General features: G+C 50.6%; 1 protein-coding gene across 1 annotated transcript; it reads right to left on the bottom strand.

The window, feature by feature from the left end:
- Positions 1 to 314: 314 nt before the first annotated feature.
- Positions 315 to 12678, bottom strand: TEX45 (testis expressed 45). Its single transcript, XM_048496650.1, has 8 exons — positions 12072 to 12678; positions 9704 to 9807; positions 6981 to 7078; positions 5967 to 6082; positions 5054 to 5166; positions 1419 to 1611; positions 497 to 582; positions 315 to 446 (listed from the first exon to the last, which is right to left on the bottom strand). The coding sequence occupies exons 1-8, from the start codon at positions 12676 to 12678 to the stop codon at positions 315 to 317; spliced, it is 1449 nt and encodes a 482-aa protein (XP_048352607.1).
- Between the last annotated feature and the right edge of the window lie 1780 nt (positions 12679 to 14458).

Below are 14458 nucleotides of genomic sequence, written 5' to 3'. Positions count from 1 at the left end.
CTATGCTTGTCGCCGCTACGCCCTCCTGCGTGGGGAGTGCCGGGGGACCCCGCGCTACTCTCCTCAATTAGCGCGGGGCTTCAGGTAAGTGGGGAAAGGCCCTATGTCCCATTGACAGGAACCGTGAAATGGATCAGGGCTGGGGTGGAGGTGGAGTGGCCGAGCAGGCAGTGAAAATGGGGAGGTGCCATTGGGGACAGGTGGTGTTCTCTGACTATCACTGCAGTCACCAGGGAAAAGAGATAGCCGGGGAGCATGCTGGGTACCCTCTAGCTGCGGGCCCTGGGCTTTGACCCCACCCCACCTCAGCCTGACTATGACCGCTGGCCCAACCCGTAGGCCACCATCTCCATCCCTCTTGACTCCTCGGGGCTGCTGTGGTCACTGTTCACCACAGGTGCCCCGGAGCTTTGGGCAGGTCCTGCCCCGGACTCCTGGCAGGGGCCCTGTGGGTTGGGTCACACATCTCTGTGAGGAAGTGAAGGGAGAGCTCTACCTTCTGGAGGAGGTCCTCTGGGATCGGGTGCTTTTGCAACTGGTGAGGGAGGAGCATATCCTGGGTAGTGGTGGAAATGCCAGTATCTGCATTGGAAACAAGGGTTGAGAAATAAAACAGAAGGTGTGATTGATGGGTGGGAGGGGAAGGGTGGGGGGCGCTTAGGAGCAGCAGTGGCGTAGGAGGTTAAGAGCTCGTGTATCTAATCTGGAGGAACCGGGTTCAATTTCCAGCTCTGCCGCCTGAGCTGCGGAGGCTTAGCTGGGGAATTCAGATTAGCCTGTACACTCCCACACATGCCAGCTGGGTGACCTTGGGCTAGTCACAGCTTCTCGGAGCTCTCTCAGCCCCACCTACCTCACAGGGTGTTTGTTGTGAGGGGGGAAGGGCAAGGAGATTGTCAGCCCCTTTGAGTCTCCTACAGGAGAGAAAGGGGGGACATAAATCCAAACTCTTCTTCTTCTTCTTTTTTCTTCTTCTTCTTCTTCTTCTTCTTCTTCTTCTTCTTCTTCTTCTTCTTCTTCTTCTTCTTCTTCTTCTTCTTCTTCTTCTTCTTCTTCTTCTTCTTGAGGCGTACCAGGTGAAAATGGCACCCGGGGCATGACTGGCTCCCCGCACGCTGCCCCCCCCCCCCCGCACGACCCCACTTATAGCTCCTGTGGCTTGTCAGCCAGGGTGGCGCTTGGCTTCAGTGTGGGGCTCCAGGTCTCAGCCGCCGCGGCTTCCTCCGCACTCGGCAGCAGGCAACTCTGTTGGGCGGCTCAGGCCTGCGGCTGCAGTGCCCACCTGAGCTGCCTGCCTGAGCCGCCTGCCACTGAGCATGGAGGGAGGCTTGGCACCCCCTCCCCACCCCCGTGCGATCAAATGGCGTGAGTCTGGGGACATGCGATACCCCACGGGCGGTACACCACTGCCTGCTTACCAGGAAAATTGAAGGCGATGTTGCTCTTCATCAGGTCAGCGCTGTTGACGTGTGCTCTGCGGGTCTGGGGGGGCTGCCGGTAGTCCGACTGCTGGGTGGTGCTGAAGGATCCTAAGCGCCTGTCTCCGAGGGGTGCTGCTAACCGGCTTTTCGGGCTGCTAGGCTTCTGCGACTTCAGGTCCTTGATGCTTAGCTGGGTGGAGAAAAGCAAGAAGTGAACACAGCCACAGAAGGGGCGGGGAGTGTGGAAGGCTGCAGCCTCCTTGAACTTGGCTCTTGGCTGGGTCTCTGACGGGGCAGCTCTCTGACCCTTTCAGCCTGAGGCTGAGCTGTCCCTTTGCCAAATTTCTATCTTGTACTTGACCCAAGGAAGAGAACAGGACCCACTCTGGAGAGCAGAAGTGACTGTGGGCTGGGTTTGCTCTCTTTATCTTCCAGAGACTGACCCACACTCACCCAGGGTGTGTTTCATGGAGAAGTGGGGACTGGAACTCAGATCCCTCGTCACCTCCCTCCACATCCCAGTGGAATAGATTTGAGGGGCCTATCCCATAATACCCAGAAGACAAGCTGGGGGTACATCATAGTGAATCTGACATGCCTCCCAATCAAGAATATAATATAATAATAATAATAAGCTTTTATTTGGCATAACAATAATCATAACACAATAAAAAAACCTGAGATAAAAGATACACAAATACAAAGGTTTAAGATAGAATATAAATTATTGATTGTGCATCACCTCCCGTAAAAATTGTGCTACCCATGCACAAGTTTCATTGTCGGAATTGTCCAGAAGGAAAGGGAGTCTACCTGATCCTCCCATTTCACTAGATATCCTAGAAAGAATATTGGAACATTTTGATCTGATCTAATCAATAATATTTGCTTCATTTCGCTGTGTCCATTTCCCTCATTTAGAAAGAACGACCAGCATTTCCACACAAGTAGAAAATGGCCCTCAGAGGTTGCAGCCAATGCAGAGCTGACTCCGGGCCACCCCAGAGCTCTTCCAGGCAAGAGATGCTCAGAGGTGGCGTGCTATTGCCTGCCTCCACATCACAGTCCTGGTATACCTCGGGGGTCTCTCATTCGAGGAATAAGCAGGCCTGACCCTGCTTTGCTTCTAAGATCTGATGTGATCAGGCGACCTTTGGCCATCCGGGTCAGGGGGCTTCTCTAACCTTTTTTTTTGCTGTCCAGTCACAGCTGACTTAGGGCAACCCCTGGCTGGGCTATTATTATTATTATTATTATTATTATTATTATTATTATTATTATTATTATTATTATTATTATTATTACTACTACTACTACTACTACTACTACTACTACTACTACTACTACTACTACTACTACTACTACTACTACTACTGGTGGTGGTGGTGGTGGTGGTGGTGGTGGTGGTGGTGGTGGTGGTGGTGGTGGTGGTGGTGGTGGTGGTGGTAGTAGTAGTAGTAGTAGTAATAATAATAATTAGTAGTATTAGTATTAGTATTAGTATTACTACTACTACTACTACTACTATTATTATTATTAGTAGTAGTAGTAGTATTACTACTACTATTATTAGTATTAGTAGTAGTATTAGTAGTATTGTTATTACTACTACTATTAGTATTAGTATTAGTAGTATTAGTATTATTATTATTACGACTACTATTAGTAGTAGTAGTAATAATAATAATTAGTAGTAGTATTACTACTACTACTATTATTAGTATTAGTATTAGTATTACTACTACTACTATTAGTAGTAGTATTAGTAGTATTAGTATTACTACTACTACTACTATTATTATTATTAATAATATTAATAATATTAATAATAATAATAATAATTAGGTTTATAGACTGCCCTCCCCCGGAGGGCTCAGGCAAGATCTTTCAAGGCAAGAGCTGTTCAGAGCTGGTTTGCCCTTGCCTGCCTCTGTGTTCATGATCCTGGTATTCCTGGGAGGTCTGCCTCCCACCAAATACCAGCCAAGGCCAGGGCTGAGAGTACATGACTGACCCAGGGCCTCCCAGAAACCTTAGGGGGGGCATAAATATGGTCTTTTTTGGGGTAAGTTTATTTATTTTATTTATTTATTTATGGGATTTTTATACCGCCCAGCCCCCCGGAGGGCTCTGGGCGGTTCACCACACAGATTCTACATATGATATATACAACAAAACCGTTAAAATAATTTAGATTTAAAAAACAGCGGTAGATTCAATAAAATGGCGTCAGCAAACTCAAATTAAACCCTCCCAAGGTGGGGGAATCAGAACAAAAAAGTGGGTCCCCAGGATGGCAAGGTGTAGAAGGGGCACCTCAATCAGCGGCTGGACACTCCAAAAGCCCGGCGGAACAACTCAGTCTTACAGGCCCTGCGGAATTCACCCAGATCCCGCAGGGCCCGGACAGCTGGAGGGAGAGTGTTCCACCAGGCAGGGGCCAAGGCTGAGAAGGTCCTGGCCCAAGTGGAGGCCAGCCGCATCATGGAGGGGCCAGGGACCACCAGTAGATTGGCCTCTGCCGAACGCAGAGGCCGAGTAGGGACATGTGGGGTAATGCGGTCCCAAAGGTACGAGGGTCCCAGGCAGCGTAAGGCCTTAAAGGTCACACAGGTGCTGATGTTTTACTGCTGCTGGTGTCTGTTGATTCTGTTTTTACAACTGTGCACCATTTACGGCAATCAGTGCAAAAAATGCATGATTTAACTGCAAAAAAATGGCACTTTGAAACCAAAAACTGCAAAAATGGGTGGTTTTGCTTTGCAGAAGGGAGATTTTTTTCCCCCACTGTGAAAACAGCAGGGCTATGGTCACCAGCAGCGGCCATACCTAAGCTTCTCCGAAGAACAAGAAGAAGAGTTTGGATTTATATCCCCCCTTTCTCTCCTGCAGGAGACTCAAAGGGGCTTACAATCTCCTTGCCCTTCCCCCCTCACAACAAACACCCTGCGAGGTAGGTGGGGCTGAGAGAGCTCCGAGAAGCTGTGACTAGCCCAAGGTCACCCGGCTGGCGTGTGTGAGAGTGTACAGGCTAACCTGAATTCCCCAGATAAGCCTCCGCAGCTCAGGCGGCAGAATCAAACCCGGTGTCTCCAGATTAGAGTACACCTGCTCTTAACCACTATGCCACTGCTGCTCTTATTAAGAGAGTTAAAGTTTGGATTTATATCCCCCCTTTCTCTCCTGCAGGAGACTCAAAGGGGCTGACAATCTCCTTGCCCTTCCTCCCTCACAACAATCACCCTGTGAGGTAGGTGGGGCTGAGAGAGCTCCGAGAAGCTGTGACTAGCCCAAGGTCACCCAGCTGGCATGTGTGGGAGTGCACAGGCTAACCTGAATTCCCCAGATAAGCCTCCACAGCTCAGGCGGCAGAGCTGGGAATCAAACCCGGTTCCTCCAGATTAGATACACGAGCTCTCAACCTCCTACGCCACTGCTGCTCCACTGTCGACATAGAAAGTGTGTTGGGAACAGGGTCACAGTGGTTCTGACCTATCAGGGAGGCTCTCTCCAACACAGACCCTTCCCCCAAATTGTCTTGTCTTTCTTGGAGGGTGGGCTCTGGGGTCGCACTCTCGAGGACAAGGCAGCGGAAAGGGTGATGGGAACTGCGTGTCTGTGATGTCTCAGACCTCTCTGAAGTAGAACGAGCTCATGCTCATGTTTCCTTTGTTCTTTTGGGCACTTTCATCCCCTCGAAGGATAGATGACATGTTCTTATCAGGGTATGAAGCGTAGGCTGGTCCTAGAAATAATCCAAAGACAACATTAGATGTGATATGGACATATCGTTTTTGATGTTTTAAGCCATTGTATTTAATCATACAAGTTATTTTAGAGTAATTCACTGGGTACCAAGCACTTCAAAAACTTACTTTCATTGGAAGAAACGAAACTCATAGAGCAGCCTGACACTAAGCTTTGATTTGGGAAAACAGGGCCCCTCAGTAGAGATACGAAGTTACAAATACAGATAAAGATGAAGTAAAATCTTAGTTGATATAGCAACCAAGATCTCTGAACGGGGCAAGACGACATAAAGAATACACGCCCAATTGTGGAAAGCAAGGTGGGCTTTGGAGAGGAGTGGAGATTCAAACGGCAATGTGTACGTATTCCAAATCTAGCCAATGGTCGGAAGACAAGGAGGGATGTTTGTAAGAGGGTATAAATTATGTTACGCAAGCAACAGCCCCTTTGAACCTCCTCCCTGTTGCTAACAGAGGAGAGTTCCCTCTTCTGCGCAGAATTGAATGAAAACAATAAATCTCTGAACACTGAAGAAGCTTTTGGATGGTTATTTTTGTAACCGGTCAGAGCTTTTGCTTTGTGGACAGGGCATTGCCCTGTGCCTATCAGATGGAAGCCAAATTTGCACCAACGTTTAGTCCTGGGCACCTGTGCTATCAGTGCTCTGAACACGTGCAAAGTTCTTTGAGCCAGACCTCACAAATTATTTATTTTTTTAAAAACCATGCAATATGTGAAGGGGGTGTGAATATGTCCCCTTGGGCTGACCTTTCCCAAGCGAGACCCATACCTTACCAGCATCTTTCCACTGAAATGCTTCTTTCATGGTGGTAGAGAAAGATTGGCGTCCATCACCCGCTGGGATATTTGTCTGGAAGACTTGCTGGGCCGCTCGGTTAGCATCATAGCGGCTGAGGAGGCAACACACGAGGGGGGGGAGAAGGGAAAATTTGAGACACTGGCAGCCTTCAAGCAGGGGCCAAACAAACACCTGTTAGCAGGGGCGCACCTGCCAGGTGGACGGGGGAGGGGGTAACCCATGTCGCCAGGCGCCACCCAGCTGCTCATGTGGGGGGGGGGCAAAACCTATGTGGTCACGTGGGGGCGCAACAGACCAAAACCTTCCCCAGGCATGTCAGGTGCCCCTTGGCCTGGCCCTGCAAGAGGCCGAACACGAGGCAGCAGGGCCGCCGCCAATGGAGGTTGGGGAGGGGGGTGCAGCAGCCAGTGGGTCGTAGCAAGATGCAGGTCTGTCAGCTGCCCCCCCGCCAGCTGCCGCCCCCTGTCAGCGGTCAGCTGCTGCCCCTGCCTGCCCAGCTCAAGTTGGCCGTCGGGGCGGTGGGGGGGGAGTGGGGGCAGGGGGGCACCCAGAGCAGGTGTTGTCCCTGGGCACCATTCCCCCCATACACCTCTGCCTGTCAGGGATGCTCTTAGCCTGATCCTGCATTGAGCAGCAGGTTGGCCTAATTGGCCTCTATGATAAAATGACCAGATTGTCACCTTTTTAAACCGGGACCAGGGCGGGTGTGCGCACGGCCGCTGGAGCGCACTGCCTTCTGGAGCGCTTCCCTGTTTCCCGCCCTGTCACAGGGCGGGAACCGGGAGCGCCCCACAAGGCAGTGCGGCAGCCTTCCAAAAATTGGGACAGTAAAAAAACCCACGGGACGCGGGACAAATTGGTTTAAGGTGGGACTGTCCCACCAAAAGCGGGACTTCTGGTCGCCTTGCTCTATGACCCTAACCCAACTCTACGATTCTATGAACCCTGCACCCTACCCCAACCCAACTCACTGGGGAGGGGGTCCTTACCACAGATGGGGGGCATGATGGGGGGCAGAATAAGCATGCCGGTGTTCACTCACGGCATCCCTGCAGCGGGGGTCACCAAACACCACGGAGATCAAACCCTGGGAGTGAAAACGGGAGACAAGCACAGAAGTCGGAACCTGTCCCGGACGGAGGGGGGGCTTTCTTCACACAGGGCCCCCCCTGGTTCCAAGGAACTCCTCTTCTGCTGCTCATGGAGGTGTTCTCCACGCAGACTCGGGGGAAGGCTGTCATCTCTTCCCCATCGCTTCCGTGGCTGCCAGTGCAAGGCAGTGGGTGGGGGCAGTGGTGGGTTTCAAAAATTTTAGTAACAGGTTCCGATGGTGGTGGGATTCAAACAGTGGCGTAGCGCCAATGGGACTGGGCGGGGCACAACGGGGGCGTGGCCTGACATTCCAGGGGCGGGGCATTCCTAGGCGGGGCTGTGGCAAGGACGCAGGGGGCGCATGCCCCAGGTACAGTTCCCCTTCGTTCCACCTCTAGATTCAAATAATGACTGTTTAAAGTATTAAAAAAGCAATATACCGAAAGGTAGTGTATTATTTCTTTTTTATATAATTATATTGATTGATTTTAAATAATAACATAAGGAGAGAAACCAAAAACTGTTTACAATTGTTAACATATTACAAACATATCTAATTGTCAATCTCTCTCAACCCCCCACAACTAAAACATCCTATATTGCCTCCCCCTTCCCATATTTCCCTCCCTCCCTACTTTCTACTTCCCCTTCAGATTCCTATAACTACTTTATCTATTCCATTCGAAAGAAAACTAACAGAGGGAGAGATCTAAAAGAGTAGTTTCAACTCCTCTCTTTCCAATATAAATTTCAAGGAGAAAAAAAGAAAATGAAAAATCTTTACCTATAATACTTTCCCAACCTTTATACCAATGAACGGAAAAAAAATAGAATTACTATATATTGTATTATTTCATACAGTTCATACACACATGGGGGGGTGCCATGGGGGGCTGCAGGGGGCCCTGGGGGTGATTTTGCATTCCCCACTTGACGAGATTTGTTGTACCCAGGGACAGAGGTTACCCCCTTGTCCCTAGTGGAGTTAATAATTAATAACCGGTTCTCCGAACTGAGAAAATTTTAGACTTCTTTTCTAAAATCGGGAGATTGAGACCCCAATTAAACATCACAGTGAACTCATGGCTGCCATTTTGCAGTGATTTTAAAATGCTGTGAGGCCTGGATCTGGCATGGGCCCGTGGCACAGAGCTCTTCTGTGTGCCAAAATGGATGGGGGGGGGGGGTCACACAGACACTCATGTTGCGGGGCACAGCGCCTGGGAGGCTCCCGAGTACGGCAGCCATTCTGCTTGGAAAGGGTCTCAGAATGGGAGGCTCTCGGTTCGCAGCACATTGCTTGTGCGCCCCCACCTAGCCAGAGTACAGCAATACACTGCTTGGAAAAAGGCCTCTCGCGTGCCACTGACCTTTCCTTCCCAAATGTGGTTTCGGAGAAAACTGCTGACATTACTGCAAGACCCCTCTACCCAATGTGTGTACGTGCAAATGCCAAATCTCCTGCCCAAATCCCCCTGTGCTCTTTGCCCTGTCCATTGTATTGTGTTTACCCTGCCTGCCTGCCCTGTTTGTTTTTCCTCTTGTAAACTGTCAATAAAAGGGCTTGGGGGGGGGGGAACAGGACGGCAGAGTTGCCCCCCTGCACCTCTCACTGGCCAAAACGACATGCTGCCTCCATTGCTGTAAGACAACACATTCACACACACACGGAACTGCTTTGGTACCCTGCTTTCTGACCACTGTTGGAGACATGATGATGGTCTGATCCGGTGGGTCAGTTCTGACTTGCTTATGGAAACAGTTTTTTCTACCCTCAGGCCCCTGGAAAGAGTTACTGCCGTTCTCCTTCTTCTCTTTCCCAAGAGAGGCTCCTGAGGATGGCCAGGAAGGAATCTAGTCAGAAATCTAAGAACTTGGTTTTTCCTGTCACGGCTTCACCTGGATCTGCAGGAACAAGCCAGCTGGATCAGACCAGAGTCCATCTAGTCCAGCTCTCTGCTACTCGCAGTGGCCCACCAGGTGCCATTGGGAGCTCACATGCAGGATGTGAAAGCAATGGCCTTCTGCTGCTGCTGCTCCCGAGCACCTGGTCTGCTAAGGCGTTTGCAATCTCAGATCAAAGAGGATCCAGATTGGTAGCCATAAATCGACTTCTCCTCCATAAATCTGTCCAAGCCCCTTTTAAAGCTATCCAGGTTAATGGCCGTCACCACCTCCTGTGGCAGCATATTCCAAACACCAATCACACGTTGCGTGAAGAAGTGTTTCCTTTTATTAGTCCTAATTCTTCCCCCCAGCATTTTCAATGGATGCCCCCTGGTTCTAATATTGTGAGAAAGAGAGAACAATTTCTCTCTGTCAACATTTTCTACCCCAGGCATAATTTTATAGACTTCAATCATATCCCCCCTCAGACGTCTCCTCTCCAAACCCTGGTCCCACCAACTGCACCAGTAAGCCCTCTACTGGTCATCATGTTTGACTCATTACATCCCTTTAGGGTCGAATCCACCCTTCTGGGTTGTGGGTCGCCTAAGACTCTCTGCATCAGTGTTCTCCATCTGTAAAATGGATAAATGTTAGGGTTGGGGGTTACCACAACATGAAGAACTGTGTTAAATGGTCGCGGCATTAGGACGGTTGAGAACCACTGGTTTACCTGATGGCAATGGTTGGGTGGAGAGGCCCATTCCCCCGTGTACTGGGACTTGTAAAGGCTGTCAAAGCGGACTTTGCCATCGCCCATCAGGGTGGAGTCACTTCCTAACAAGGAAGAGAGAATTCCTGAGTTTTTGAGTTGCCAGAACAGGAGAAAGCAGGAAACAGGTGTGATTCTATGCACTGAGGCACAGGTGTCAAACTTGCGGCCCTCCAGATGTTATGGGCTACAGTGCCCATCATCCCGGATGATGGTAACTGTAGTCCATAACATCTGGAGGGCCACAAGTTTGACACCATGTGGGATATTCAGGCAGGGGCTGATGGGAATTGTAGTCCATGAACATCTGGAGGGCCACAAGTTTGACACCATGTGGGGTATTCAGGCAGGGGCTGATGGGAATTGTAGTCTCAGTATTTTTCTTTTATTTTTGTATTTTTTGTATTTTTTCAACTTATATACCGCCCAACCCCCGAAGGGCTCTGGGCGGTGAACAACATAAAATTCAAATAAGAGATAAACATAAAAAATCAAGAAGAAGAAGAAGAAGAAGAAGAAGAAGAAGAAGAAGAAGAAGAGGAAGAGGAGGAGGAGGAGGAGGAGGAGTTTGGATTTATATCCCCCCTTTCTCTCCTGCAGGAGACTCAAAGGGCTCAATCTCTGTCTTCCCTCACAACAAACACCCTGTGAGGTAGGTGGGGCTGAGAGAGCTCCCAGAAGCTGTGACTAGCCCAAGGTCACCCAGCTGGCGTGTGTGGGAGTGCCCAGGCTAATCTGAATTCCCAGATAAGCCTCCCAGCTCAGGCGGTAGAGCTTGTGAGAATCCAAACCCGGTTCTCCAGATTAGACTACATCAGCCTCCTGAACCTCCCACGCCCACTGCTGTTATGTTCCACCAGGCAGGCTAGGGCTGTAAAGGTCCTGGTCTGCAGAGGCCAGTCGTGATCATGAGGGGCTTGTGGGACTGTCAGCAAATTGGCCTCTGCTGAACGCAGTGGCCTAGTAGGGACATATGGGGTAATACGGTCCCGAGTACAGACCTGTCTCAAGGAGGGAGCAGCTTTGGTTTTTGGGCCTGCCTCAGCATGAGAGCAGAGGGAAGGCAGCTAGCTCCCTGGCAACATGGCTTCGCTCTGCCTCCTCGAGAGAACAGGAGCGCCCCGAAAGTATTAGCCCATCTCAGCAGACCTGGTGCTATTTAACCCGACCCTGGGGAAAGGCTGGGCAGGTGTGTGAGAGGGAGGATCCCGCAGAGTGGTTCATGAGTTCATTTGCCTGAAGAAAAATTCAAACCACACTAGCTGAAATATCGGCGCCTCGCCAGGTTTCTCCCAGACCGTGCCGCTCTCTGAATCCAATCCTGTAATGCCATTTGCCTCTGCTCTAGTGATCCCCATGTTCTACTTGTTCTCCAACCTGAATTCTCAGCAGCCAAACCAGCCTTCTAATGCGGCTGCTTGAAGAACCCCTGGGAACTGAGGGTGAGGTTCACAGCTCAAAACAAACCTGGTTCCCCAAAACCATAAGACAGCGATGGCGAACCTTTTCGAGACCGGGAATGCCCAAACTGCAACCCAAAACCCAATTTATTTATCGTGAGAGTGTCATACGCAATTAACCTGGGAACACTGAGGTTTTAGTTTAGAAAACGGTTATTCTGGAGGTGCTACTCGAGTAAGCTTGGTGGTAGTTGTTGGCTTTGTTTAGCAAACTGCAACTCTCTTCCAACAGTGAATCGCTGACCCTAGGAGGGTTTTACTCTAGAAGCAAGCCCCATCACAGCAACTGAGCTTGATCCCAGGTAAAGGATCGTGACTTTAGTTCTTTGCATGAAAATTCACAGTGGGTTTAAATAGCTTTAACAGGGTTACCCTACACCTGCTTCCCCTCAAAACTACCCTGCCTCAATATAAGCATATCCCCAAAAAATAAGTATTATAGTGGAGGTTTCCGGTTGAAGTGCTAAAATATAAGGCATCCCTCCGAAGTAAGACATAGCAGTTTGTTTCTAGCATGCCCACTTAACAGAACACAGAAAAAATAAGACATCCCCTGAAAATAAGACATAGCGCATCTTTGGGGCAAAAATTAATATAAGACACTGTCTTTATAATATAAGACACTGTCTATATCTGGGGAACACGGTAGATCTTAGGTTTAATGCTAATAATCGAGCCCAGCAGCCCAGGCCAGCCTAGATGTGTGTGTGGTGGTGGTGGGGGAATCACCCCCGCCCCACATGATGAACTCTGTTTGTGTGTGCCCACAGAGAGGGCTCTGAGTGCCACCTCTGGCACCCGTGCCATAGGTTCGCCATCACTGCCACAAGAGGTCCACCCATTTGGTAGACAAGGCCTGTCATGCCCACCACAACGGGCCTCCCTGACCCCCCGGGAGGGGAAGGAACCTGTGTCTGGCTTGCCATCAGGTGGCCATACGCACTCCAAATGTTCGGCTGGGGCCCTGACCGCTGGGCGTTCTTGGTGAGGACAGTAGGACTGCTGGTAGAGCGAGGGAGGTAGCGGCACCTTCTCTTTGTCACCCTCCGGGATGCTGTCATCCCACTTGTCCACTCGATGTGGCTGTGTGGGCAACACCTCGGAAGGGCACGCATAGTTCGCCTGGGTGGTGGAGGTCAAAACATGGCGCCGAGCATCGGAGTGCATTTGGAGACAGGAGACCGGTAGGCAGACATCGGGCCTCGCTGCCAGAGGCCGGGCTGGGTAGGAGTCGAGATACTCCGATCTGGGCTCCCAGAGGTCCCCCATGTCCTGGTTCAACACACTCGTGCACTTGGGGGGCAGGATGGGCTGGTGCAGGAAGGTGCCCCAGCGAGGAGGGTAGTCGAGACGGTAGGAGGAGGCCACCGTGCTGCCTTCCGGACGGCGATCGAAACCAAGCTGGAAGTGGGACGCCTGGAGAAAGGAGTGCCCATGGAGAGGAGCCGGGATCTCTGGTTGGAGGGGTTCCTCCATCGCGAGGCCAACCTGCTGCCTCACCCACTGAGGGCTCGCCAATAGGGACGCGGCGTGGAGGAGAGACAGGCCAGACCTGGAAGAAAGTCCCGTCCCCCCCGCTTGTTCTTTGCTCACAAGCTCTAGTGTGGTCTCCCACCTATAAACGTTCCATCTTCAAAGGGACTGGGCAATTCTGTTCCGGAATAATTTTTTAAGTGATCCCCCCATCTGTGGGTCAGGTCAAGAAGAAGAAGGAGGAGTAACTCATCTGTGTCGGGGGCTCCACTCTCCAAGACCAGGAAGGCAGCCTTGGCCACGCAGGTCTCTCGGGATGGAAGGTGTCGTCGTGAACTATGACATCACTGAGGTGGAGCCAGCCAATCTTAGCTGAATCTGTCCCTCTCCATTCCCGACACACAGTGGAGACGGAGGCCCTCCTTGGACAGCTGCGGAGTGAGCGTCCGAGGCTCCCCAGAGAGCGTTCTTTGTTCGCCGCAAGTTCCCTCCTGCCTGCTTCCTTCTCTGACAAGAACTGCCTGTCCTCCACGATTGAGAAAACACAACACAACAACACAAGGCTGACTCACCCCGTGATTCTGAGACAAACGGAGCACTTGTCTGGGAGTGGAAATGAGCGGGGGGTGGGGGCATATGCGGGGTGAGGCTGTGCTGGGTCTGATAGCGGAGCCAGAAGTGAATTTATTCCCCTTCTGGACTTGTTTTTAATACAGATGGAACAATGTTGTGTTTCTGTATTAGATAGGTAGGAACAAACTGTGTTAGGTAGAAAGTAGGGTTGATAGTTATCTTTTGCCTTTGCGGCCCGTATTGGAACCTCCTTGGCTCAAGGCAGGAATCCACCCCTTGCCCACCCGGTCGGTCCCTTTCAATTTGTAAAATTTTGGATGGGCTGGACAAGGGGACCCCGGAAGAAGCCACCCTGCCTAATCTCGCGGCAGCTATAGCCATCATCATCAAGTTCGCTTCCCACCCTGCCAAGGACCTCTTTGTTCTTCCCGCCAGTGCTCACGCCATCACTTCGCCTTACCCAGCCGCCAAATCCAAGAAGGGCTGCCCGCCGAACTCAATTGGTTCCCATGTATTGCAAATGCATGATTGGTTACCGTGTATTTTGTTAATGAATGGTGGTGGGCTGTCCTGACTCCTAGACTCGGGCGGGAAAGCTTTTAAGATGTTGTAAAGCTGCCTAGGCAGTTGCAGTTGCCGTGGTGCGGAGGTGCTGACACGTAGGTCCGCATCTCAATAAAACCTTCTTTTATTCACTATACTCGCTGTGTCAGTCCCGTTTGTGTTGACATGGGAATGTCAACTCAATGCGTGGCAGCTGTGAAAAGGCAAACTCTATGCTGGGATCATTAGGAAAGGAATTGATAATAAACTGTAAGGATTGTCATGCCCTTTATATAAAGCCGCAGGCACCAGGCACTTGGGAGTCCCAGTCCAGTTCTGTCACGATCTCAAAAAAGGATATTGAGGAGATAGAAAGAAGGTGCAGAGAAGGGCAACAAGGATGATTGAGGGACTGGAGCACCTTCCCTATGAGGAGAGGCTTTGCGTTTGGGGACTCTTTAGTTTGGAGAGGAGGCGGCTGAGGGGGGGATATGATTGAAGTCTCTAAAATTATGCCTGGGGTAGAAATGCTGACAGAGAAATTTTCTCCCTCTTCTCACAATACTACTAGAACCAGGGGGTATCTTATTGAAAATGCTGGGGAAGAATTAGGGACTACTGTAAAAGGAAACACTTCTTCAACGCGAACTTGTGGTGATTGGTGTTT

This window comes from Sphaerodactylus townsendi, linkage group LG05 (genome assembly GCF_021028975.2).
Source record: "Sphaerodactylus townsendi isolate TG3544 linkage group LG05, MPM_Stown_v2.3, whole genome shotgun sequence".
In the NCBI taxonomy this organism is placed as follows: domain Eukaryota; kingdom Metazoa; phylum Chordata; class Lepidosauria; order Squamata; family Sphaerodactylidae; genus Sphaerodactylus; species Sphaerodactylus townsendi.
The sequence above is the reverse complement of the archived record's forward strand: the minus strand, read 5'-3'. Positions and strand labels throughout refer to the sequence as shown.